This window comes from Camellia sinensis, chromosome 6 (genome assembly GCF_055761805.1).
Source record: "Camellia sinensis isolate YWXY chromosome 6, ASM5576180v1, whole genome shotgun sequence".
NCBI lineage: Eukaryota > Viridiplantae > Streptophyta > Magnoliopsida > Ericales > Theaceae > Camellia > Camellia sinensis.
Window position 1 is genome coordinate 204,782,284 of NC_138966.1, and position 27,839 is coordinate 204,810,122.

At 42.5% G+C, this 27,839-nt stretch overlaps 1 protein-coding gene across 3 annotated transcripts; it reads left to right on the top strand.

Moving 5' to 3' along the window:
• The first annotated feature begins 607 nt into the window (after positions 1 to 607).
• CRSH (Ca2+-activated RelA/spot-like protein) lies at positions 608 to 27,303 on the top strand. Of its 3 annotated transcripts, XR_014333825.1 has the most exons (5): positions 633 to 1,176; positions 1,677 to 2,609; positions 2,957 to 3,241; positions 15,508 to 17,569; positions 17,657 to 19,016. XR_014333825.1 is itself a non-coding variant. In XM_028253255.2 (4 exons), exons 1-4 carry the CDS (start codon positions 730 to 732, stop codon positions 27,140 to 27,142), a joined length of 1,803 nt encoding a protein of 600 aa, XP_028109056.1. In that variant the 5' UTR covers positions 608 to 729; the 3' UTR covers positions 27,143 to 27,303. The 3 variants fall into 3 exon arrangements, 2 of the variants coding, with proteins under 2 accessions (XP_028109056.1, XP_028109192.1); XM_028253255.2 differs by lacking the exons at positions 15,508 to 17,569; positions 17,657 to 19,016 and adding an exon at positions 27,005 to 27,303 and having other exon boundaries at positions 608 to 1,176; XM_028253391.2 differs by lacking the exons at positions 2,957 to 3,241; positions 15,508 to 17,569; positions 17,657 to 19,016 and adding an exon at positions 27,005 to 27,303 and having other exon boundaries at positions 637 to 1,176.
• The last annotated feature ends 536 nt before the right edge of the window (positions 27,304 to 27,839 follow it).

The window sequence follows — 27,839 nt, forward strand, 5'->3', positions numbered from 1 at the left end:
ATATTGTAAATGTGAATATTATTAGGGGTATTTTAGTAATTATGTCACCCATAAGACTTATTAGAATATAAAAAAATTATGTAAACTAAATTAAACATAAGTAGGTGAAAAGAGATTAATGAAAAAATGTCTCTTTATTCTAATGATCCAAATCGTCAATATATACAATTAGTTGAGTATTTTATTTTTATAAAAAATTATATTAATTGAATATTGATAATCTCTTCATCTAATCATATTTTTATTAATAATAAATATAATTTTAAAATAAAAAAATATTCTAATAAAATATTAATCAATATCTAACCGATAAAAAATACAATAAATTTAGACAGTTTAAATTTTCAAAATAAAATTTATAATAAATTTCAGACCCAACAACGTCGTTTGCGGACGGGAGAAAATATGCACCCTTTCTAATTTCTCCGGACAAAAGGAAAAAGTAGACGTGGCGTCCGTTCACGTCACTCAGAGAGTGAGATAATTATTTAATAATCTCATAATATAAATAATAATATAATTAAGAAAAAAAATAAACAACTAAAATATATTACGTCAAGAGATTAAAATATATAATAAAAAATAAATAAATTATAATTATTTAAGTAGAGACAGATGTTACTCCCAAAATAATCTAATTTTCCTTAAAAAGACGCTGTCGAACGATAAGAATCGATAAGAGAGTAGATTTTTATCGACGGACGTTGGTTGTATATCTGAAATTAGGACATGGAGCTCTATCTACTACACAACTACTGCTACCACACTATTCACTCATCATCATCATCATCATCATCATCATCATTTCCCAAAATCATTAGAGCTCCATCTCCAGCCCCGTCATCGTCAATCTTGTTTTTCCGTACAAATCTAAGATATATGCGGCGGCGGCGGCGGCGGAGGATTGCGGGTGGAGGCGGTGGCGTCAGAATGTGTGCGGGAGCGGCTTCGAGGCTGGAACAGCCGGGAGGGAAGATGGTGGTGGAGCTGGTTGGGGCATTCAATGAGCTGACGGAGAGAATGAACACAAAGGCACTCTCGACGAGCTCTTCTCACGTACTCTTCAAGTCTCTCAAGCTATCAATCCCCATCCTCCAAACACTCCCTCTCCTTCCCCATGCCCGCTCTCCTCTCTCCAGGGCTTTATCTGTCGCTCTCCTCCTCGCTGATCTTCAGGTCACTTACTTGTAACTTGTATTGTATTTGTATTGTATCATCCCCCCAATTAATTAATCAAAGCCCTAAATAACAACAACAACAACAACAACATTTTCACCTTCTTCTTACTTTCTTTCTGTGATTTATCACTAAAACTACAGATCTAATTTGTACGAAATGCCATCAGATGATCACGTTTCTCAATTTCCCCTAATTTTGCATTTTCAAATTTCTTGTTTTTCCCCCAACCCCAACCCCAACCCCAACCCCAACCCCAACCAAAACTCCTAATATATATCTATCCATATATATATAAGCAGGGGAAATTGCAAAAAAGTAAAAATTAATTGCAATTGCTGTTGTACCTATATAAAACAGCTAACAAGGTTAGTACTCCTAGCGTTCAATTGTAATAATTGTATTCCCAAAAAAGCTCGGAATAGGATGTTATTGCTGCTTAATGTTCATAGCTGTCTAATCAGTCATTAATATTGTTGTAATAATAATATTGACTTCAGATGGACGCAGAAGTTATTTCAGCTGGTATACTGAGAGAAGTTGTGGAAGCAGGTGGTATATCCATACATGAAGTGAGAAATCGGATAGGTACTGGTACCGCTCATCTATTACATGAAAGTTTCCGCGTTAACAACATTCCGTCAAAAGTTGATGTCTTGGATGACCGTAGTGCTACCGCTTTAAGGAAGTTCTGCTTGACTTACTACGATGTCAGGGCTGTCATTCTAGACCTTGCTCTCAAGCTCGACACCATGAGACATCTTGATTACCTCCCAAGGTATAAACAGCAACTGTTTTCACTTGAGGTTATCAAGATACATGCTCCCCTAGCTCATGCTGTTGGGACCAACTTTTTGTCAACTCAGCTGGAAGACCTCTCTTTCCAATACTTGTTCCCTTATTCATACCTTTATGTTGATACATGGTTACGAAGCCATGAAACCGGAAGCAAACCCCTAATAGATATATACAAGGACCGTCTGCTTCAATCCTTAAAATCTGACTTCTTCTTGGCAGACATGGTAGATGATATCTCAGTCAAAGGTCGCTACAAAAGTCGTTATAGCACTATGAAGAAACTGTTGAAAGATGGCCGCAAGCCTGAAGAAGTGAATGATATATTAGGATTGAGAGTAATACTAAAGCCAACTTCTGGGGAAAATATGTCTCAAGTAGGCGAGAAAGCATGCTACAGGGCACGTGAAATTATTCGATCTCTATGGAAAGAGATGCCTAATAGGTCAAAAGACTATATTGCCCAGCCCAAAGCAAATGGGTACAAGAGTTTGCACGTGGCAGTTGATGTCGGTGACAATGGCAGGACTAGACCACCAATGGAAATACAAATACGGACAATAGAGATGGATATGTTGGCTGCTGGTGGAATGGCATCTCATTCATTGTACAAGGGTGGCCTTACTGATCCAGAAGAGGTAAGGCCCTCCACCGTGACTGAAACTGGATTTCAAATATTATTTTGTCAAGCATTTATTATTACCTTTGATCAACTATTTGTCAATCAATATTATCAAAATTCAGATATTTGTATTAATTTTAAGAAAAAATGTAGACAGCGCAACACCTTAGTTTAAAAGCACAAACTTCTATAATCTGTTGTTTCCATGCCACTCATGAGCTAAGTTTAATCTTTCTATATTTACAAATTTCTATAGTCTATTGTTTCCATGCCTCAATTCTTTCCTTTGTTAGGCAAATGGTTTGATATTGCATTTTGTAGTAGACAACTTGACTAAGACATGGGTTATCTGTTGATGCTCAGGCAAAGCGGCTCAAGGCAATTATGATGGCTGCAGCTGAACTTGCAGCCGTGCGTCTTAGAGATCTTCCTTCCTCAATTCATAAAGGTATTGAGACTGATCACAGAGATCGAGTATTCCGTCTTCTTGACAAGAATGGAGATGGTAAGATCAGCATCGAAGAACTTATGGAAGTGATGGAAGAGCTTGGTGCTCAAGGCGAAGATGCCCGGGAGATGATGCTGCTTCTTGATTCAAACAGTGATGGTTCTTTGAGCTCAGATGAATTTGATATGTTTCAAAAGCAGGTAAATAAATGTGAATGCTTATTATGATGAAACTAATTACAAAACTAAAAATCAGAAATGGTATAGCCAGATTCCTTGTCATCATGATTCAGTAGTTTAATATTTAACTTGATAATATTGACTTAGAAAATATGAGGAAGAAGAACTCCGAAAATATGAGGAAGAATGAATATATTTCTGTTATATTCAAAACTTCTTTTTTTACAAGACCAAATGACACTCCTTATATAGGAGATATTACAAACATCATTATAACCCATTATATGCCACTTACATATTATATATTACCACTATCTACCACTATCATATTATATACATGCCACTATCTACCACCAACACCACTATCATATTCTATACATGCCACTATCTACCACCAACACCACTATCATATGCCACTATCTTATTATATGCATTAACACAAATTTCCAGCACTCCCCCTCAAGCTGGTTTGAAGATATCTTCCATAGCCAGCTTGCTAGTCAGCTTATCAAATTGCTTCTTGTGTAGTCCCTTCGTAAGCACATCAGCTAATTGTTCACCTGTTGGAAGGTAGGTCATACAGATTATGCCAGCATTGATTTTCTCCTTGATGAAATGTTTATCCACTTCTATATGTTTTGTGCGATCATGTAGAACTGGATTATGAGCTATAGATATAGCTGCTTTGTTGTCACAATAGACCTTCATAGGTGTCGGGTGAGAAAGCTTTAATTCTTCAAGAATTCTTTTAATCCACATTACTTCACAGATTCCATGGGCAACAGCTCTGAACTCTGCTTCTGCACTACTTCTAGCTACCACATTCTGTTTTTTACTCCGCCATGTAACTAGGTTCCCACCTACAAAGGAGCAGTATCCGGATGTTGATCTCCTGTCTGTAACACTTCCTGCCCAGTCTGCATCTGTGTATACTTCAACTTGAAGATGTCCATGTTTCTTGAACAGTAAGCCTCTCCCTGGAGTTCCTTTCAAATATCTTAAGATCTTATAAACGGCCTCAAAGTGCTCAGCCCCTGGTGAGTGCATGAACTGACTTACCATGCTGACTGCAAAGGCAATATCAGGCCGCGTATGAGACAAGTAAATCAATTTCCCGACAAGTCGCTGATATTGTTCCCTCTCTTTGACTTCTTCAGCCTTAGCAGCTTGTAACTTCAAGTTAGGCTCGATCGGAGTCTCCACCATCTTACAACCAAGCATACCTGTTTCTCCAAGGAGATTAAGAACATATTTTCTCTGATTAACGAATATACCTTCCTTGGATCTTGCAAATTCCATTCCGAGGAAATACTTGAGGGCTCCCAGATCCTTAATGTGAAATTCTTTTGCGAGTTTCTCTTTGAGGGCTGCTAACTCTGCTTCATCATTACCAGTTAAAATGATGTCATCAACATAAACAATCAAAATTGCAATTTTACTGTTTTTTGAATGTTTATAAAATATTGTGTGATCTGCTTGACTCTGCGAGAAGCCACAACTGATAACTGCCTTCCCAAAGCGTTCAAACCACGCTCTTGGTGATTGTTTGAGTCCGTATAATGACTTGTTCAATCTGCATACTCTGTCGCTTCCAAGTCTCTGCTCAAATCCCGGCGGTAGGCTCATGAACACCTCCTCTTCAAGATCACCATTGAGAAATGCATTTTTAATGTCAAGTTGATGTAGAGGCCAATCTGAATTTACTGCAAGAGATAACAGTACTCTGATGGAATTTATTTTAGCAACAGGAGCAAACGTCTCCTGATAGTCGATCCCATAAGTTTGAGTGAAGCCTTTAGCCACCAGTCTCGCCTTGTATCTCTCAACGCTTCCATCTGCGTTACATTTTATTGTAAACACCCATTTACACCCAACTGTTTTCTTGTCTTTGGGTAGATCAACTATCTCCCAAGTACCACTTCTCCTTAAAGCATTCATCTCCTCCATGACTGCTAATTTCCAATTCGGATCATCCAATGCTTCCTGTATATTCCTTGGAACAAACAAGTGTGAAATCCTAGATGTGAAAGCTCTATGGTTTTTAGACAGTCTTTGATAGGAGAGGTAATTTGCAATAGGATGTTTAATGCAATTTCGGACACCTTTCCTTATTGCTATAGGAACATCAAGGTCGGAAATAGAAGGAATAGGATTACCTAAAATTTCGATGCCAGAACTCGGGTGGACATTCGGGTCATTAGGATGGACATTCGGGTCATTATTCCTCAGATGAAATCGCTTCCTAGTATAAACCTGAAGCTCAGGATTTAGATCATTTTGTAGTACTTCTCTCCCTAAACAAGAATCTTCTTGACTAGGCACCATAGAACTTGGTTCTCCTAAGTGATCATTATCAGACAGATGTGGTTTTTGTGTAGGATAAATGACATTGGGGAGCGGGATAGAAATATCCCAAAAACGGTCTTCTACTCCACTTGTCTCCCCCTGAAGAGAAGTGTTGGGGAAATAGGATTTTGTTTCCACAAATGACACATCCATACTCACATGAAATTTCTTGGTTTGAGGATCGAAACACTTATACCCCTTTTTGTTTGAGGAATAACCCAAAAAAACACATTTTATAGCACGGGGGTCAAGTTTTGAACGAAATTGACTAGGAACATGAACATAGGCAGTACATCCAAAAACTTTGGCGGGTAAATCAGAAAACAACCTCGTGTCAGGAAAAAAAGTTTTGAGACAATCGAAAGGTGTTTTGTATGTTAACACCTTTGTAGGCATCCTGTTTATCAAATAAGAGGCTGTTAAAATTGCTTCACCCCATAAATATTTAGGAACATGCATGTAAAACATTATAGCACGTGCTACTTCAAGTAGATGTTTATTTTTTCGTTCTGCAATGCCATTTTGTTGAGGGGCATCCCGACATGTAGATTGATGAAAAATCCCCTTTTTTTCCAAAAACTCACCCAACTGCTCATTGAAATATTCTGTTCCATTATCAGAATGTAAAATACCAATTTTGGTTTGAAATTGGTTTTCAATCATATTGTAAAAATTTGTGAATAAATTTTTCACGTCAGATTTTTTATTCATCAAATAAATCCAACATAAGCGGGTATGGTCATCAATAAATGTAACAAACCATCTTTTACCAGAAAGAGTAGTGATTTTAGAAGGGCCCCAAACATCACTATGAATCAAATAAAAAGGTTTGGAAGCCTGGTAAGGTTTTGGCAAATAAGTGGAGCAATGAAATTTTGCAAAAATGCAACTTTCACAATGAAAAGAAGAACAATCAATCCCTTTAAATAATTCTGGAAATAAATGTTTCAGATAAAGAAAACTAGGATGTCCTAGCCTATAGTGCCATAGCATTATTTTTTCTCGAACAGAGATTGAACTAGTACTATTAAAGCTCTGAGCTTTTTTATTACTAACAGGTACTTCATCAAAGTAGTAAAGACCTTCAAGCATCCTAGCACGCCCAATCATCATCCCCGAGTTCTGGTCCTGAAATTCACAATGGGATTCAAAAAATGTAACACGACAATTAGAATCCTTAGATAGTTTACTGACAGACAAAAGGTTACAGGCTAAGTTGGGGACGTGAAGAACAGCATTGAGATTAATTTTCTCAGTTAGTTTAATAAATCCTTTTCCTGCAATAGGTGAAAAACTGCCATCGGCTATTCTGATTTTGTCATGACCAGAACAAGGGAAATAGGTACTAAATAAATGGGAAAAACTAGTCATGTGATCGGAGGCACCGAAATCTATGATCCACGGAGAGAAGTTTAGGCAAGAGAAGGCTTTAGGATTTCTACCTGTTTGTGCCAACAAAACACTAGGAGTACCGGATGAGGAGTTGGATTTTATCAGCTTTAAGAGTTGATCAATCTGCTCTTTGTTGAAGGGACCTGAATCGGCTTCATTAGCGGTAGGAAAGCCACGATTCTTCTCTCCTTGTTTGCTACTTTTCCAGTTGACAGGTTTGCCATGGATCTTCCAACACGTTTCGCGTGTATGGCGAGGCTTGTTGCAAAAATCACACCAGACCCGTGGCTTATCATCAAACCTGTGCTGGTAATTTGCAGCCTTGTTGGCCGCAGCATCGCTAATTAAAGCAGAAATTTCAATTGATTCACCAGTACCTTTTTTCTTAAGCATGACGCTCCTTCGGCTCTCTTCCCTTCTGACTTCGGCAAATACTTCGCCAATGGATGGGAGAGGAGGTCTGCCAATAATTCTTCCTCGCACTTCATCGAACTCAATGTTGAGGCCGGCAAGAAACTTGTAAATGCGGCTGTCTTCCACAGTTTTCTTGTGGTGGTTGCAGTCGCCAACTGATTTCCATTCGTATGTGTTGAAGATGTCAAGATCCTGCCACAACCTTTTCAACGAATTGAAATATTTGGTGACGGAATCATCTCCTTGACGAATCTCTCCCAACTTCAAAGTTAATTCGAAAACTTGAGATTGATTTCCTAGGTCAGAATACATCTGACTAACATTATCCCACAATTCTTGTGCAGTAGGATAGCACATGTAATTAGAGCTTATATCCTCCTCCATGGAATTGACCAACCATGTCATAACCATGGAGTTTTCAGCGTCCCAACTGTCGAACAGCGGATCATTAACAGCAGGAGCCTTCTTGTCACCAGTGATGTAACCGATCTTTCCTTGCCCACGGATATACATCCGGACAGATTGTGACCAGCGGAGAAAATTATCACCATTTAGGCGGATGGTGGTGATTTGGACAGAGTGAGAGTTGGACGTTTTCACCGGAATGGCAGCGGCAGGGGTTGAAGTGGTTTCGGACGTGACTTCCGACATGGCTATGACGGTTTTAGGGCTGCTGTGTTTTTTGTAGCTCTGATACCAACTTAGAAAATATGAGGAAGAAGAACTCCGAAAATATGAGGAAGAAGGAATATATTTCTGTTATATTCAAAACTTCTTATTTTATAAGACCAAATGACACTCCTTATATAGGAGATATTACAAACATCATTATAACCCATTATATGCCACTTACATATTATATATTACCACTATCTACCACTATCATATTATATACATGCCACTATCTACCACCAACACCACTATCATATTCTATACATGCCACTATCTACCACCAACACCACTATCATATGCCACTATCTTATTATATGCATTAACACAAATTTCCAGCATATTGAATTTCCAAATTCTTTGACCCAGAAACCTCATGGCTTGTATTAATATATTCAATAATGAAGTATGTCTGTAAGCCTTGCTAGAACCACAATATTATGAGTCTATGCTGATCCTGAGGTTATGCAATAGATGTGGTCCATGTGGTGGACTTGCACTATACTGTCCTTGAGTTTTATGTGATAGCTAGACAAAGGGAACTTGCATGAGTGTGTATTTTTTTAGGCAAATTTCACTTTACTCCTTGTGGTTTGGCCCAATTGCACATAAACCCCGTGTGATTTGTGGACTAAAGTGCGCCGTCAGAGCCATTAACGGCTCAAGAAAAAAGACTAAAATGCTTTTGTACATAAGTAACCTAATTGTGCAAACTACAGACATTATTGTCCATTTTTCTGTGAGGCAAAATTCACTTTAACCGTTGTGCTTCACTCAAGATGTGATTTACGCCCTTGACATTTGGAAATGAGCACATAACCCCTTTCTGTTCTGGCACGTGTTTTACACTTGTTACCTTGGACAGAATGTCTAACAAGTACACTTCAGTCCACAAATCACAATGGGATTATGTGCTTATTTCAAAATGATAGGGAGCTAATCTGCACATGGGCTAGATCATAAGGAGAATCCGTCCCCCCGCCCCCCCTCCTTTTTATAATGCTGATCAGCATTTTTTTTAATTATTTTTAAAGCCCAAAACTGTAATTACCACTTAGGCTGAACATTTCATCATTTTCATGGATAATCTTGTTCATTTTTCATGTTGTACTCTGTCATTGAGCATGTACTTCAATTATAGAAGGCATGAACTTGGTAAGAAACTATGGTTTAAGTTTTCGATTTGAATGGTATTTCTTGATCAAATTGATTGGGACATTGCTTGTCTTGCATGTTAGGTGTGGGTGAGAGGTGTGGTTAGAGGTAGTCCGGGAAGATGGCGGGCACTTCAATGGCTTGGGACCACCGGAGGTGGAGAGGAGGAGGTCAAGGCAAGCTTGGAGAGGGAGAGGTTGGCAGTGATAGGCCTTTGAACACTAATGTAAAGTATGAGAGAGTGTTTTAGCATGAGACCTGGTTGTATTGTTCTCGTTGTGTCTCGCTGCATATACGATACGTTATATAGGCCGCAGGAGTATTGGAGCCCAAGCAAACTGTCGAACAGGTGGCTCGTTCTCCTCAACTTTGCCAGAAGTGATATAAGCCTTCTGCCGTCTGTGGCTTGCCGGCAGGCGGAGAGCAACGTTTCATGGCAGGCAGAAAGTAACGTTTCGTATATGCATCGGATGACATGAACGTAAGGTCATTGTTGCCTTTTCTCCAAGCCTGGTCGAGATAGAGTTGTCTTAGCAAGAAGACAACTATCTCGACGATCTCATGACCTCAGCCGCCAGTCCAGTATCCTCTGATGATCCCGAGCAGTAGTGCCTGGGTCCTGCTCCCAACCCAGGCATCCAAGTAGATAAATGGGCTAGGGGCCACCTTAGTGTTTAGGAGAGCCAAGGGCTCGCTTCCAAGTGATCAAGTAGGAGAATGGGCCGCAGGCCTATCTCAATGTTTAGGAGAGCCATTGTTTATCAATCCAAGTACAAGTGAGCCGGGGGTTGATTGTATTGTTGTTTGGCCTTGGAGCTAGGTATGAAGGACCATGGGTTCTGCGGGGCCATGGTGCTGTCTGTTGCAGGGCTCTTCATATCTAGATATATTTGGGCTTGTATATATGCTCCCGCTTAGGCTAAGCATATAGTTTTGGTTGCCTTGGCACATGGCGCCTATAGGGCTCGCCATGTATGAAACATACAACATGCCAGACGTGGTGCCTTATTGGTCTGCCACGTAGGTGGGGTTTTGGTGATATGGCACCTGTAGGGCTTGCCACGTATTGAGCTTGATACAAGTACCCACAATAATGCCCCGTTGTACAGATGCTCTTATAGCTGATGAGAGTATTTGTACATGACTATGTTAAAAAGTTTTTTTTTTTTTTTTTCAAATAATATTAACTCATGCAGACAAGTATTCAGATAGAGCCGTCTAAAATTAAGCTTTTGATATAGTGGGGGCATTTGGATTGCTCATGGAGAGTTTACATTTTAAATTTCATCCGGGGCGAGCCGGCCGGATAAAGATGTGGGCTTGTTGGGCGATGGCTTGATTCCGGGGAATTTCCACTACTTCACAGGAGATTTCGGCTTCATTCCATAGGCACCAGATTCCGCCTCTCACCCTTTCCATACCGCTAGGAGGGGGGGCAATGGTCTTGGTGTTAGGAAAGCCCATGATTTGGCTCATGAACTGGGCCTCGCTTCCTTCTTTTTTTGTGTTTGTGATGATGACGAGGTGGAAGCGTCTGCTGGAGTGTAGGTGCATGTAGTGTTGGAGGAAGTTGGGGCGAGCGACACCCTCGGTGTTGAAGAAGAGGATGTTAAGTGGAATGTTGAGCGGGATGTTTGGCTGGGCACTACGGGAAACGCTCTCTTCTCCTATGTTGAGATCTGCAAGACTCTCTATGTTCCATCCAAGTCCCAAATCTTCATTTGGGTTTACCAATGGCGCTGACATGATGGAGATGTGGTGGTCTAAATCTCTCTCTGTCGGTCTTTGTGAGAGGATGTTGATACGGATCCTCTCGAAATGCGGGACTAACACCTGATTTGCCTAGCAGGTGGATCCCTGGAGAGTGAGGTTGATTTCTTGGTTTATCAAACACCAAGTATGGGACAGTGGTATTGTGTAAAGTTCTGGAATGGTTAGTGCCTTGTACCATCCTCTTATTTTACCCCGGAATTCTTCCGGCACCTCTACTACTGTATGAGCAGATATTGGGTGTTGGATCCAAGGGGATTCGAATAGTTGATCTTGGAATTGCCATGGAGGCATGGAGAGCATTTTTCGAAAAAACTCACACACAGGGCGGCAGTGAGTAGGAGTGGAGCTCGAAACTTTAGAGTTGGAGCTTGAAGCTCTATAGCTTGGACCTCTTGGGTTTGGAACCTTGTTCACCGGCCGCCAAACGGTGTTATCTCGATGCCTCTGGCTGCCGGAAGCCATTTAGAGAGGATGGGTTGAAGGGAGAGTGTTAGCAATTAGATATGAATTTGCCTGCGTTTTTGTGTGTTGTTGTCCTGCATTTGTGCTCTCTTATAAAGACGGGGAAGAGGGGGTGAATTCATTGATTTTTGCAGCTTTTTGTTGGGAAAGAGCGATCTATGGAGAAGACAACTCATCAATTGGACTTATAGGTTTAGAGCAGACTACTAATAGTAGCTGATTTGGAGCTGCTAGGTAGCGTGCGATAACTTGAGCGATTTTTTTTTTTGAAGAGTCTAAGGTTGTTGCAGTCTGCTTTTAATATTTGTAACAGGCAAAGAGAATTTTTGATTGGTTTAAGGATTTCCCTTGGGAAGTGTGTACATAAATTTATTTAATCTTTTTTTTTTTTTTTTTGGAACTTCTCGTCCTGCTTGAATGTTGCATTATTGCCACATAAAAGATTGTGTATATTCCGGGTATAACTTGAACTTGTTCGAATCATTGGAATAGTGAGCTCGCTGTTTTGTAGAGATAAAAGACTCTATATATATATATATATATTTTGTTTTTGAATCAGGATCTCTGTTTGCTCCCTTTTACACATTGTACAGAAGGGTGTGTCTCGTGGACATGGTTACACAGAGTTAGGTTTCTTAGATTTTATGGACCATAAAAAAAAAGATAAAATAAAAAAAAAAAAACGTTATTTGGCGAGTCTAGGGTTTTGTTGTACCATCCTGTTTGGGTTTGGGTCTAAGTGTTCCACAGTCTCTCAATCCAAGTGGAGTGTTGGGTTGCTATATTTTCTGTCCCTCTTTGTAAGCTTGGTTGGCTATCCGTGTTGTGTTCAAGCTGTAAAGGGAAGATAGCAGGACGAAGGCTGTCGGAGGTCGTCATTGGTGGGTCGCAAGGGTGTGGAGTGGTGCGCAGTGGTGAGGCGACTCTCACACTGTCTCGGATTGAAGCAGATTGCGACGCTGGAGGGTTAGTTGCTGGGTATAGGAGAGAGGCTAGATGTTTATATTATTGGGTTCAAGGTGGTGAATCGAACTTCGAAGTCGCGAAGGGGGAAAGAGGCGAGTCGGGCAGAGGGAGAAAGAAGGGAAGAAAAGTGCTGCGAGTCGCGGAAGTCACCGTTACGTGAGCTGCAGGGGTGCTGTGAGGCGATCGGTTGGGCTGTCGGAAGTTGAGTTCTGATTTTGGTTTGGCTGCTAGGGCTCTTAATCCAAGTGGAGTGTTGGGTTGCTATATTTTCTGTCCCTCTTTGTAAGCTTGGTTGGCTGTCCGCGTTGTGTTCAAACTGTAAAGGGAAGATAGCAGGATGAAGGCTGTCGGAGGTCGTCATTGGTGGGTCGCAAGGGTGTGGAGTGGTGCGCAATGGTGAGGCGACTCTCACACTGTCTCGGATTGAAGCAGATTGCGACGTTGGAGGGTCGGTTGCTGGGTATAGGAGAGAGGCTAGATGTTTATATTATTGGGTTCAAGGTGGTGAATCGAACTTCGAAGTCGCGAAGGGGGAAAGAGGCGAGTCGGGCGGAGGGAGAAAGGAGGGAAGAAAAGTGCTGCGAGTCGCGGAAGTCACCGTTACGTGAGCCGCAAGGGTGCTGTGAGGCGATCGGTTGGGCTGTTGGAAGTTGAGTTCTGATTCTGGTTTGGCTGCTAGGGCTGGGTTCTGTTTGGGTCTTGATCGAAGGACCTGTGCGTGAGCCATCAGCAGCAAGGGTTTGGTGTCGATCTGTTTGATTCGGTAAAGTTGGGTTTCTAAGGGTTATTGCTATGGGTGGATTCTGAGAGGAGCAACGACCAGGAAGGGAAAAAAAAAAAAAAAAAAAAAAGAGAGCTGCGGGAAGGGAAAGAAAGAAGAACGGCAGACGCTCGCAGAGCTCATCGCGATTGGGGCTTCCTAAGGTTGTAAAGGTATGGGTCTGTGCACAGTTGATTTGAATTATGTTTTCATGTATAGATTCATATATATATATATAAGCCAAGTTTGGGAAGATTAAATAAGTGTACTTTTTGTCTTTTTATGAAATATGAGTTGAGTTTGGGTTGAGTTTGAAGTGATGTGTTAGAGAGGTGATGTGACTTAAATAAGATAATGTGATTTAAATAGGATAGTGACTTTTTGACTTTTTGAATTTTTTAAGAGTTGCCAAACTTGGCCATAGTGTTATTTTGTGGAAAATAGAAGGCTGTTGAAAAATAAAGGTGAGCCCGAAAATAATTATTTATTTATTTATTTATTTAATATGTATATATATATATATTTTCTGTTTTTTGTTTTGTTTTTTTTTTTTTTTTTTTTTTTTTTGGAGCAAGAGGCAGATCAATAAAAGAGGGTTGTATTATGGAGAAGTGGAGAGGTCTATAATAAAATTGTTAATTAGGTAAAAAGTGAAAATGTTGGAAAGTAATTAATAACGAATAATTGAGAAGTGTATGCTGAATAAAAATAAACTGTTAGAATAAATATCGGAGAGCTATTTGGTAAAATTTTAGTATTGTATTGAGAGCTATGAGGTTTTATTATTATTATTATTTTTTTTAATATTATTGATAGGTCGTAAACAGAAAAGTTGAACCGAGGGAAGCCCCAAAAGGATTTGGAGAAGTATAAATAAATAAAATAATGAAGGGGCTTATTTATTTTATTTTACGGTCATGAGGTAATAGAGGCGAGGGAGGCTCAAGAGTTTTTTTTTTTTTTTTGATGTATTTATTTATTTATTTATTTACAAACAAAAGAATTTTGTGAAATAAAGAAAGATGAAGCGAGGGAGGATTGGTGCGAGGGGAGTGGCGAGGGGAAGTAAAGATTAATAGGAGGGATGGTGGGTGTTGCGAGGGAAAGGGGCTATCCCAAAATATGGGTTTTGTTATGCAAAGGAAATAGGCTATCTCAGAATAGAGGTTTAGCCTCAGCGAGGGAAAGAGATTTTTTTTTTTTTGGTGGAAATAGTTAGAAAATTTATGCGAGGGATAGAGGCATGTGAGAGATAGAGGCTTAGCGAGGGGAAGAGACTTAACTCAAATTTTATTTTTATTTATTTTTTTATTTTTTTCGATGGGAAGGGTTGTGCGAGAGGAAGGGGCTATCCAAAATATGGGTTTTGTTGGGTTTTGTTATGCGAGAGAGAGAGGCTATCCAAAATATGGGTTTTGTTAGGTTTTGTTATGCGAGGGAGAGAGGCTATTCAAAATATGGGTTTTGTTGGGTTTTGTTATGCGAGGGGAAGAGGCTATCTCAAAATATGGTTTTTTTTAGGTTTTGTTATGCGAGGGAGAGAGGCTATCCAAAATATGGGTTTTGTTATGAGAGGGGAAGAGGCTATCTCAAAATATGATTTTTTTTTTTTTTGGATGGGAAGGGTTGTGCGAGGGGAAGGGGCTATCCAAAATATGGGTTTTGTTGTGCGAGGGAAAGGGGCTACCTTAAAATAGGAGTTTAGCCTTAGCAAGGGAGAAAGGTATCTCAAAATGTGAGTTTTGTGATGCGAGGGAAAGGGGTATCTCAAAATATGTGTTTTTTTTGTTTTAATGAAAATAAAATAATGAAGGGAAAGGGGCTATCCCAAAATATGGGTTTTGTTATGCGAAGGAAATGGGCTATCTCAAAATAGTGCCTTATTCTTAGCGAGGAAAAAGATTCTTTTTTTTTTTTTTTTTTTTTTTTTTTCATGGGAAGGGTTATGCGAGGGGAAGGGGCTAGGCGAGGGATGGATTATGTTGTGTGAGGGAAATGAGGATAAGTGTGAGCGGTAGGGGGGGTGCAGCGTTTTTTTTTTTTTTTTTTTTTTTTTTTTTTTTTTTTAACTTTGGTGGAAATAGTTAAAAAATAAATAAAAATTTGCGAGGGATGAAAACATAAATGTAGGCGAGGGATAGAAACATAAATGTAGGCGAGGGATAGAAACATACCGGGAAGGCGAGGGAGAGGTGAATTGCGAGGAAAATGCCTAACTCAAAATAGTGCCGTAGTGAGGGAAAGATGACTTTTCTCTCTCTTTTTTTTTTTTTTTTTTTTTTTTGTTGATGATAAAATGCAACTCAAAAGTGAACGACATTTCTGATTTGTAAATCTTGTGTTGATGTAGGAAAGGCGAGCTTTTGTGATATGGCTAAAGTAAAAGGGGGAAGTGTTGTGTCCTGTCGCAGCGCGCAACAATCACTAGCAGGTTCTTCTGGCATTTCCCAGTCAAAAGAGGGTAAATCCAGGAAAAATCTTTTTAAGGCCAAGAAGGACGCGGATCCTCCAATCGTCCCTCCAGCGGAATATTGGTGTAGGGCACCTTTCTTTGGTGCCATGGATTTGTTTTGGGCGAGGGTGGATTTATTTGATGACAATGGCAGGGACTCGACTGATTCGACTGATTTCCTTCTTGGTGGGGTTGAGCCAGAGAAAGGGGTTGAAGCTTTTGTTCCTCCACAGTCTATTGTACGTTTTCATGTGGAGAGGGGCACTTATCCGTACTCTTTTCCAGCTTTTGAGGATTATACGGGGCCTAAAGATGACTTTGATGTCTGGAGCGCAGCTATCTTTCGTCATCCCTCATATTGTGAGGTGCTTGCTGGAGCTAAGATTGCTACTGCTATTTCTCAGTGTATGCGAATTAGACGGGAGCCATCTTGGTTGGAGTTCGCATTGTCACGTTAGAGTTCAAGTTCTCATACTTTTATTGCACAATGGGGCGAGACGACCCCTACTCTAGAGGATGTAGTTGTTTTGACGGGGTTAGAGCATCTTGGATCGGCGAACCCTAGCATAGGAAGTTTGTCCCTTAGCCAGATGGCTATTGTTGGGAGATTGGAGGAGGCCGTGGCACCGGCAGGGAAGTTATTAAGTCGTTATCAAAATAAAGTGTTAGTAACATCTCGATCACGAAAACGCCCAAAAAACACTTTCGGGGGATGGCTTCGGTACTAGTTTCGAGATCTTAGCCATCAGCTGCAAGGAAATGCGGAGGATGGATTCATAGGTCCAGGGATGGAAGGGGACAAGTGGGGGAGTATTGAGCATTTAGCTGCTTTCATTACATATTGGTTGTCGCGGTATGTCTTGATGGGTAGACCCCAAGATGGTATTTGCCATGAGCTCTTTCCTCTTGCTGCCATTCTTGCTTCCGGCCGTCCGATTCCGTTGGCTCCTTTATTTCTGGGGGGGCTGTATAGGAGGTTAGATATGTATCAGGAGTGTGTTGATCGTTCCAAAGGACGATACGATGTTACCAGCTTCCTCCCTACTACCTTTCTGCAGTTGTTTTTGTATGAGAGATTTCCTAGCTTGGCCCCTATGCAAAGGTGTTTTCCATTGAAAAAAGTGAGCCGCGTTCTGCTAGGTGGGCTGAGGGATGTGTACAGGGGAGTTTGGCCAGCATTTTTGATTTTGAGGACAAGTTTGTTGCTCGTCCTTATGTTATGCCAGTTTGTGGAGTATCTTCTACCATTGCCTATCGTCTAGATGATTGCGAGCTTGTTCTCGAGTCGGGTGTGTCTTATTTGGGGCATGCGGATTCAGCGATGGTTCTTAGCACCGTTTCTGGGTATTTACCTTATTTTCTGGATGGCACATACAGTGTGGTGGCCTATAATCCTTTGAGGGTTGCTCGACAGTTTGGTTTGGACCAAGGGGTTCCTCAACATCTTCCTTCTCCTGCGTCTTCGGCCGCCGACTGTATGCAATTATATGTATACTCTTTTCTTTCAGAAGAATTAAGGCGTCGGGGGCGAGTTGTGCTAGCAAGTAAGGGTAGAATTGGCGGAACCACCCCTAGTTGGAGGAAGTATTGGAGATGCAATCTTGCATTATTTCGGGCTTTTTTGAGTAGTGATCTTGATCCTGTCCATGTTGAGCTCATTCCGTTTGATGACCCTGAGTTATGTATGGCTCGCGGAGAGCGGGGCTTGTCAGCTACAGATAGGGGGGAACTCAGCCCATTGGCTCGTTTATCTAAGGTGACTATTGCTTTGGAACAAACCCAGATAGTTTCTCCTGACCGACCATCTAGTGCCAAGCGTAAAAGGCCACCCCCTTACTCCGTTCTTGTTCCAGTGCCTGGGAGAGTACCTCCACAGATTAGAGGTATAGGTCCACCTACTAAAACCAGGATTGCCCGCCAAGTGAGGGGTTGCTCGACTGACACCATTGATTCGTCACAGGTAAACTCATATCTTGTATTTTGGAATTATTTGTGAGTTTGTGGTGTTTCCAATACGTTTGTATTAAAATACCTGTGTTGTTTGCAGGGGTCGGCTGGCGCGTGTCAGATAAAATTGGCGCGGCATAAAGTCTTGCCCATAGGTGCTGAGGATGATGTAGAAAATTCAAAGGATGATAAAGAGGGTTTGAATCAGAGTCTTGAGGTTATGGGGGGCAAGAGATGATGTTGAAGACGATGTTGGATGTGATATGGTTAGTGCTAGGCCTTCTTTGTTGGATACATCAAGTTCTAGGGATGCATTGGTTCCTTTGCGAGCCAAGATTGGAGGTGGTGTCCCTATTGCTCGCTTGTTTGAAGGTGGTTGTAATTTTTCACATAGCGATGTGCTTAGCTCACGAGTTGGAGGTGCCAGTACATCCGTGAGCTTGTCATGCGGTATAGGCTCTTCTGCGCCCATTTCTTTACATGCTTCTACGACCTCTGCGGGCCTAGAGAGTAATGTGCCCACCATTCCTTCGGGCTCCGAAGTTGGAATCAACTCGCCTATTGTTTCAGTTGGTGCAAACTTGGGTGGTGTGCTCGTACGCGAGTTGTTTGGCTTCATTCAGAAAGGTGCTAGTGATATCGGGGGTAGCCTTCAAAGACCATCACTGCCAGCTATTGATGGAGATTATTCCCTCATTCATGCTACTGATGGAGATTTTTCTCCTATTCATCTTCCCCGTGGCAGTGTGGTTCTTAAAGGGATTGATTGGAAGGAAAAGCTACTGGATCCAGTTGTGTTGTTTGCCGAGGTCAAAGCAGAGTTACTTCCTCGACTGCTCTTTGTTCTTCATTATAAACCGACCACTTTCATGCACTTGGGTAGCTCTTATCTCCGGACTTATTTTTTGGATGGTTTTGGAGAATTCCTTAAGGAGCTTTACAAGTTATCCCCAGAGACAGCTTCTTTTGATGAGGTGTTGGCCCAACGTGCTGTTTTGGACGAATTTCGAGATGGCCGGATTAACAGATTGGAGGTGGGTTGGTTGGATGATTGGTTATCCCTTCTTGAATCCAAGGTCAGGAGGAGGATGATTGAGGCTGAGCTAGGCGAGGTAGACAAGGCTTTGGTTGTTGCTGTACGAGTGGAGGAGGAACGTAAGCTATCTTTTGAACGAGCACAGAAAGCTTTGAATGAAGCAGAATTGGCGTCTTCTTGCTTGAGAGAAAAGAAAGCGATTCTTGAAGCAAGATTGGTGGGTGAAGAAGAAGAAGATCAAGCTTCTAGAGTCTTGATTTAGTTGGATCATAGTTTTGTAGCATATGATAACTTTATAGCATATGATAGCTTTATAGCCTAAAACTTTTTTGTATGTTGGAGTTTTGGGCCTCCCTTTCTTTTTCTTTTTTTTTTGTAATTGAAAATCTTCAACTACTTTAATGGAGCTGACTTTCGAGTTAAAGTGTCATCTTTTATTAGTTGTGATTATAGTTAGAATGAGTGTGAAAAAGGACGATATTCATTGAAGAAGCCCAAATGGGCACAATACATCTTGGTGTAGTACATTATATAGTAATGGGTAATTTCTAAGGATAGTAAGCCTTCAACCATTTCGCATTGATGGGGCTTAAGAGGGTTTGAGAATCAGGCTCAGAAATTCTGTAATAGCCATTTTCATTGACTTCCCTTACTACAAAAGGATCCTGTCACTTGGGTGTGAACTTGTGAGTTGATGTTCCCCTCATGACGTGAGGTACAGCCCGCAACACTAAATCACCTTTTTGGAACTGTCTTGGATGTACCAGAGTATCATAAGTTTTAGCTATACGGCTCTGGTAAAAGATTAGTCTGGGCCTTGTCCCTTCTTTCATCAAGGACTTCCAGCTCTGACGGCCTGGAGTACGGGCTAGTTCCGCTTCGGAGGGCCATGCGAGTTGATGGTATGGCAATTTCCACTGGAAGGACGGCTTCCGTGCCATATACCAACGAAAATGGGGTCATTTGAGTTGGTCTTCTTTTGGATGTTCTGTATGCCCAGAGCGCCATTGGAAGCACATGTGCCCAGTCCCTTTGATAATCCTTGAGAGTCCTTGAAAGGATTCTAAGGAGTGTTTTGTTGGTTGCTTCAACTTGTCCATTCCCCTGGGGATAGTAAGGCGTTGATTTATGGTGTGTGATATCGTAAGAGACTAAGAGTTTTCCCACTTGGTGGTTAACAAAAGGGGTCCCATTATCCGACAGGATTACTCTAGGAATGCCAAAACGACATATAATGAATTCTCGAATGAAATTGGAGACAGCGGCTCCTGTTGCCTTCTTCAGGGGGATGGCTTCTACCCACTTAGTGTAAGTCTCTGTGGCCGCTACGATCCATATGTGTCCCTTTGACGGTGGAGAGATGGGGCCAATAAGATCCATAGCCCATGTGTGGAAAGGCCATGGTGAGCTCGAACTATGAAGATCAGTGGCTGGTGCGTGAATAAGGTTACCATGGACTTGACAAGGTTTGCAGCGTTTGGCATATATTTTGGCGTCCGCTTCCATGGTGGGCCAATAATAACCTATATGCAAAAGATGTTGGAATAGCTTGGCTTCGCCTTGGTGCTCTGACCCATGAGCAAGTTCTAAAACTTTATGGATTTCTGCTCTCAATAAGCAGCGTAAAGGCTTCCCGTCAAAGCCACGCCTAAAAAGTTGCCCTTCGTGCAAAAAGAATTTCGAAGCTCGCTTCTTGATTATTGCTGCTGCAGAGCGATCTGGCGGCAATGACGCTTCTGTGAGGTAATCTATATACACCTGACGCCAGTCGGAGGTGATTTCTGCGAAATTACATTCAGCTTTTGGAGGGAATTCCTGGCATTTGGTGCACTTTCCCTGAAGGTCGTTTGTTTCTTTGGCCATAGTAGGCCAATAATATCCCTGTCGTTGTAGCCTCCTGTAGAGGCTCACGTCTCCTGTTCCGCAAGAACGATTGTGAATCCCTTCTAACTTAGACTTGGCTTCGGTAAAGTCGATGCATCGTGCTAGCAGACCCGCAGGCCCCTCTGTAGTAAAGGACTCCTTGGTAAATCGTGAAGTGTTTGATTTCGCACAAAGGTAGTTTACCTGAGGGGGCGCGAAGCTCATTGATGATTGGGGCTCTCCAGTCGGCGGGTTCTTTTTTAGGAAAAATAGTTGTTACCGAGCACGACATGGAGCGCTTCAGAACTTCTATCTTAGTTGATTCTTTCGCGAACTCTACTTTAGAAGCCAAGGTAGCAAGGGCGTCTGGGTGTCGATTGTTGGAGCGAGGAGCGTGTTCTATCCTTACCGTGTCAAATTTGTCTATCAACCTTTGGACAATGGTTCTGTATGAGGCTAAAGGGGGCTCTTTGATAGCATAGTCTCCATTGGTCTGCTTGACCACCAAATTAGAGTCTCTTTTGATGCATAGGAGACTTACTCCCAGGTGGAGTGCTGCCATAAGCCCTAATATCAGGGCTTCGTATTCAGCCTCGTTATTAGAGCATTTAAAATCTAGTTTATATGACAAATTGACTTCAGTTTGATTTGGGGAAATAAGGACTATTCCAGCTCCTCCCCCTTTAGAGGTGGACGATCCATCGAAACTCAAACTCCATTCTCCTTCGGTGTTTACTTCAGCTGCTTGGAGCTCATCACCTGGCAATTCGTCCGAAGGCGGTTCATGTTCTCCACTAGGGAAGTGAGCTAAGAGGTCGGCAAGTGCTTGACTCTTGATGGCCTTGGGAGCTTTGCAAGTGATGTCGTATTCTGCTAATGATAGGAGCCAGCGAGCTGGCCTGCCGGAGAGCGCTGGTCTAGTGAGGAGAAAGTGGATAGGATCACTCCTGGTCATGAGATGGATGGGATAAGAAAGAAGGTAATGGCGGAGCTTTTTGGCTGCGAACACTAGGGCGAGGCAGTGTCGTTCAATGGGGGAATATCGGACCTCAGCCCCTTGGATGACTCTGCTTATGTAGTACACGGGCCGTTCAAGTCGGTCAATTTCCTGGGCGAGCAGAGCGCCGACTAATTTCGGCGTGGAAGTGATGTAGAGGATTAAGGGTCTCGCCGGCTGAGGAGGAGTCATGGAGAGAGGGGATGTTAAAGCTGATTTCACTCCTTCGAATGCTTGTTGGTGTTCCTCATTCCAAATGAACCTGACATCCTTCTTCAGTAATGAATTGAAGGGTTGTGTTATTTCGGCCATAGCTGGGATAAACCGTCTCAAGTAAGATGCCCGACCAAGGAAGGTTCTCAACTCGTCTAGACTGGTTGGTCGTGGCATATTTTTGATGACGGCGACCTTTGCTGGGTCGGGGTCTATCCCATGGCGATGAATGATGCAGCCAAGGAACTTGCTGGCAGTGACTCCGAATGCACATTTAAGCGGGTTCATTCTGAGTCTGTATTTCTTACAACGTTGAAAAACTCTTTGGAGGTCTTTGAGGTGACTAGTCTCCTCTTTGGATTTCACTACCAAATCATCAATGTAACATTCCAAGGACTTGTGCAACATATCGTGAAAAATGGCTGTCATAGCTCTCTGGTATGTTGCTCCCGCATTTTTCAACCCAAAAGGCATTACAGTATAGAAAAAGTTACCTATAGGAGTGCGAAATGCTGTCTTTGGGGCATCCTCTAGAGCCATCTTGATCTGGTTGTAGCCGCTGAAGTCATCCATGAATGAGAACATATGGTGCCCCGCCGCTGAATCAATCAAGGTATCTATGTTTGGGAGTGGGAACTCATCTTTGGGGCAAGATTTGTTTAGATCTCTAAAATCGACGCACACTCGAATTTGACCATTCTTTTTGATAACTGGGATGATACTAGAAAGCCAGGTGGGATGTTGGTGGGTTTGATAAACCCTGCTCCAAGCAGCTTCACCACTTCGTCCTTGATGTTGAGCTCCACCTCGGGCTTATAAAATCTTACTCCTTGCTTGACTGGTCGAGCCAGGGGGATGACGTTCAACCGGTGCATGGTAACATCTTTGTCTAATCCTGGCATTTCTTCATATGTCCATGCGAAAACGTTCGAATATTTCCTTATCAACTTGATGAGAGGCCCCCTTTGTTCTGTTGGAAGATCTTTGCAAATGAAGATAGGATGCCTGGGTTCTCCTTCAGAGGCTATGTTGATTTCTTCCAGTTCTTGCTTTTGGGGCCTAGGGCCGTCCTGTAAACACTCCGGAGCCGGTCAGACTTCTTGCAATCCATCTTGCTTGGCGGGGACTTGGTTAAGAGATGAAGTGGCTGCCTTGAGGGGTTTAGCTTTTGAGCCTTCGGCTCCATCCAAATGAGTTACCGCAGGACAATAGGATTTGTCAGAGTGTTTATCTGTTGCTGGAAAAGCCACAACTTTTCTTCTCCTTCTGCTCTTCTTGTCTCTACTTTTTTTATTCTTTGCCATTGGCGAGCGTTGGGCCAGCGCAGGCAAGGTGTAGCAACAGTGATCTTCTCCACTTAATTCACGGTGGACAATTGCTACATCGTCTAACTGGGGGTCGGCATTGGTAACATTTGCCAACCCCTCGCACCGTCATAAACGATATACTACTCTGCCATCTTTTGTTTGAAACTTGGTGACTTTAGGGAGCTTTCTTGAGGGCTCTGATTTGGTGAACGTCTTTCTACGAGGTGGTGATGAACCTTCTTCAGAGAGGTCATCCCAGTCAGGTACAGGAGTTCCTCGAAGTGGCAGGGGAGGTTCGTCTTCATCGACATGATTGTAAAATACTGCATCTGCCATGTGAGCTTCATCTACTCGAAAAGGCTTTTGAGAGCCAGCTACGGCTACTACTTCATTGTTGTAGATTGCTTTTACACATTGATGGTAGGTGGACGGAATCGCAGCATATCTGTGAAGCCAAGTTCTCCCTAGGAGAGCCTGATAGGTCGTTTATGCTTCTATAACATGAAACTTAGTAGTAGAGCGAATCGGTCCCACTGCTAAGTCTAACTGGACATGACCTACGGTTTTAATTTTTTGGCTTCCAAAACCGGTGATGGAGATGGGTTGTCTGACTAAGTGCTTTTGTGGGATCCCGGCCACCTGGAAAGTAGAATAAGGCATCACATTGAGTGAAGCTCCTCCATCCATGAATCCTCTTTGAAACTCCATCCCATTGATGAATACTGGGACGTAGAGGGGACAGTTATGTGGAAATGGTACTTGTTTGTCGGCCTCGGTAAAGGTTATTGCCAAGGAGTTATCCCGAAATACTTTCCTTACTGATCCGCTTACACTCATGCACGTTTCACCATTCTGCTCTACAAGTCTTAAAAAGGCCTTGGTGGCTTCAAAGCGTGTTGCTTCAGACAGGCCGAATTGGTCGAAGAACCACTTGAACTTTGTCGATTTCTTAAGTGCTATCACACGTCTAGTCTCAAAGTCTAGACAAGTGGGAGCTGGGAGTTCAGAGAGCTCGCACACCATTGGCTCTTCCATCTCGTCATAATGCGAAAGCATCATGACCGTCTTGCCATTATCCTTATGGCGCGGGAGAGGATCTTTCAAGACATCTTCTGTTTGGCGAGGTAACTCCAAAGCGTCTTCAGACATCATCTTTCGAACTAAGGATCTGAGTGCCCAACATTCCGTAGTAGGATGTTTAACGGAACGATGGTATATGCAATAGTCTGCCCGCGCTTGATCCTTTTTGTTAACAAGTTGCCTTGGCTCGGGAAGGTGAACTTTTCCATCTTCTACCCAAGCGTTGAGGAGTGCCTGTGCCTCATTCACTGAGATAGGTAATGGTGGGGGAATTTGATCAAACATTCTCTTTTTTGCCTACGGGTCTTCTCTTCCCCAAGAGGAGCCCTTGGCTGTATACACAGCGTGGTTGCGTCGGTTAGGCCTCCATGAGGAAGGTTGAGGTGCTGTTGGTCGCCATGAGTGGGGTTACGGTGCTGTCATTTGTGCCCCTGATCTTATTGTTTCAATTATGTTTCGGGCCGCAGCACATAAAGCGGAAAAGTTAGGGAAGTGGTGGTTGACCAGCTGGAGTTTATAAGTCGTGATCATTCCTTCAATGCACAATGATACCAGTTGGTGTTCTTCCATTGGGTCTTGAATGTCTACTGTTTTTTCCCTGAAACGGCGAACGTAAACGAGGATGTCCTCCCCAAGTCGTCGTGTTTCCCTCATAAGATGAAGGGTGGTTAAGCTCTCTTCAACATAGAAGAACTTGATGTAAAACTTTTTTACCAAGTCTTCCCATGAAGAAATAGAGCCAGCAGCGAGGTTAGCATACCACGAGAATGCTCGATCTGTGAGGGATTTGGAGAATTCTCTCATGCGGAGGTTTCGGTCTTCTCGGTGAGCTCCAAGGGCGTCAAGAAAGCGTGAAACATGCTCCCTGGCGTTACCTTTTCGTCCGTCGAAGCGAACAAACTTGGGTACTGTATATCCCACGGGATATGGAAGACTTGCGATGTGAATAGGGTAAGGAGGACGGAGATCCAATTCTGGGGAGGCAGGGATGTGACCTTTGTTTGTCTGAAGTAGGCTATGTATGTGCTCTTTTACGACCTCCAATGTTAATGGCTGGGAAGGGTTCTGATTTGCCGGAAGAGCTGGAGAGCCAGTTGAAGCCACTGCGATGGGAGCTCCACTAATGGACCCAACTTGTGGTGGGGGTGTCTGGCTGGGAGCTAATGGAGGGAGCGGGGGGGCTGTTTGTCCTCCCGCTTGGGTTCGCGAGTCGTTTTGTGTGGCGAGGTTGGCTTCTGAGCCATTTTGGGGTAATGGCAGAAAGCCATTTTGAGATGATGTAGGAGGGTTAGATGATGATGGGAGCGTAGGTGCCCTTTGTAAGGTTAGCAGGGCGTCCATTAAGAGTTGTTGGTTCTGTTGAAGGGAGGTGACGCTCTCAGTCAGTACACGTAGCTGATCTGTTATCACCGGTTGGGAGGATTGTTCTTCCGGAGAGCCACCGGAGTTGTGTTCCGAGGTCTCCGCCAGGGTCTCCCTACCGCCACCTTGGGATGTCGCTACTCCAGTTCCAGTGTTCTTTTTGGGTGCCATGCGAAGCGAGCACCACTCTTCCCCAGTAGAGTATAATGTGGGTGAGAGGTGTGGTTAGAGGTAGTCCGGGAAGATGGCGGGCACTTCAATGGCTTGGGACCACCGGAGGTAGAGAGGAGGAGGTCAAGGCAAGCTTGGAGAAGGAGAGGTTGGCAGTGATAGGCCTTTGAACACTAATGTAAAGTATGAGAGAGTGTTTTAGCATGAGACCTGGTTGTATTGTTCTCGTTGTGTCTCGCTGTATATACGATACGTTATATAGGCCGCAGGAGTATTGGAGCCCAAGCAAACTGTCGGACAGGTGGCTCGTTCTCCTCAACTCTGCCAGAAGTGATATAAGCCCTTCTGCCGTCTGTGGCTTGCCGGCAGGCGGAGAGCAACGTTTCATGGCAGGCAGAAAGTAACGTTTCGTATATGCATCGGATGACATGAACATAAGGTCATTGTTGCCTCTTCTCCAAGCCTGGTCGAGATAGAGTTGTCTTAGCAAGAAGACAACTATCTCGACGATCCCATGACCTCAGCTGCCAGTCCAGTATCCTCTGATGATCCCGAGCAGTAGTGCCTGGGTCCTACTCCCAACCCAGGCATCCAAGTAGATAAATGGGCTAGGGGCCACCTTAGTGTTTAGGAGAGCCAAGGGCTCGCTTCCAAGTGATCAAGTAGGAGAATGGGCCGCAGGCCTATCTCAATGTTTAGGAGAGCCATTGTTTATCAATCCAAGTACAAGTGAGCCGGGGGCTGATTGTATTGTTGTTTGGCCTTGGAGCTAGGTATGAAGGACCATGGGCCTTGCGGGGCCATGGTGCTGTCTGTTGCAGGGCTCTTCATATCTAGATATATTTGGGCTTGTATATATGCTCCCGCTTAGGCTAAGCATATAGTTTTGGTTGCCTTGGCACATGGCGCCTATAGGGCTCGCCATGTATCAAACATATGACATGCCAGACGAGGTGCCTTATTGGTCTGCCACGTAGGTGGGGTTTTGGTGATGTGGCACCTGTAGGGCTTGCCACGTATTGAGCTTGATACAAGTACCCACATTAGGCATCAGATGTCGGAGTCATATTGAACTAGTGATTGAGTCAGAATGTGTATCTTGAATTAATGTTTTATGTCTCACCTTCACGTTGTCCACTATGAATCAATTAGTATTATTATTGTTTTCTTCTCCTTATTGAATTTAAATTACTGTTTTCTACCCTTTTTCTTTATTGGAAGAATGTGTGAGATTAGCTATTTGGTTTTTTGTACACTATACAACCATCCATTAGGAGTCTTGGCCTAGCATGGTAGCACAGACATCGTCACATGGAGAAATTTCTGTATCATTGCCATACTGATAAGCTTTAAGTGCATACCACTTCTCTAGTTTGGATTTATCTTTAACTCTTATTTTATGTCAACTTTTCTCTGTAGGTTGAACTGATGCGTAACTTACAGGATAGAGATGATCAATACAAGACACTGTTAAATGAGAAGCTTCAAATGGCTGATAGCAGTGGTTTCATTCAATCATATAGAAAAGAGCTTGGGGACAGCCTTGTAGTAAGTTAGTCATGTTCATGCCTAATTAAAGCTAATTTTGGAACTTATTGCGGTGAGGGGATATTTAAAACTTCCCTAAGCACCTTGTAAATATATTATTTGTACGGTATATAATTTAATTCCTAAGTGTTGAACTATTTTATGAGAAAGAAGTCGTTGGTTTTTGCATATAGAATTAAGTTTGAGTAGGGGAAAAAAATGGTTGATGAGTAATTATCCCATGTTCCTGGAATTCCATGTTGGCTATGTGCCCAACCAATAGCAAGGGATTAAATGAATACATGGCCTAATAATAAGAATATAATGGAAAAAATATAACATTTCATTGGTCGAGCACATGAACAGGTGGTGTTCTCGACGTACTTCATAATTTCTGGTTGATGAAGATATAGATTGATTGCTTGCGTGCTGTATAAAAACTACAGTAAATTTAGAACCTGTTTGTTTTTTTATTATTGATTGAATGGTATAAAGGATTAATTGTGCTAGAAAAAAAAGCAATGCTACGCACCTGAATTAAATATATGATCCAATTCTTTTATTCAGGTGCAATTGTATTTTTATGCTTTTGCAGGAGTATTTTAAGTTGAAATGTTGGGTTTATTGGCATTCAATCATGTTCTGAGGACTTAATTACCATTTTCATCAAAGCAAGTAGTCTTTTGTATCTTATTTTTCAACTGGTTGCACTTGGGGGGGTCTTGTT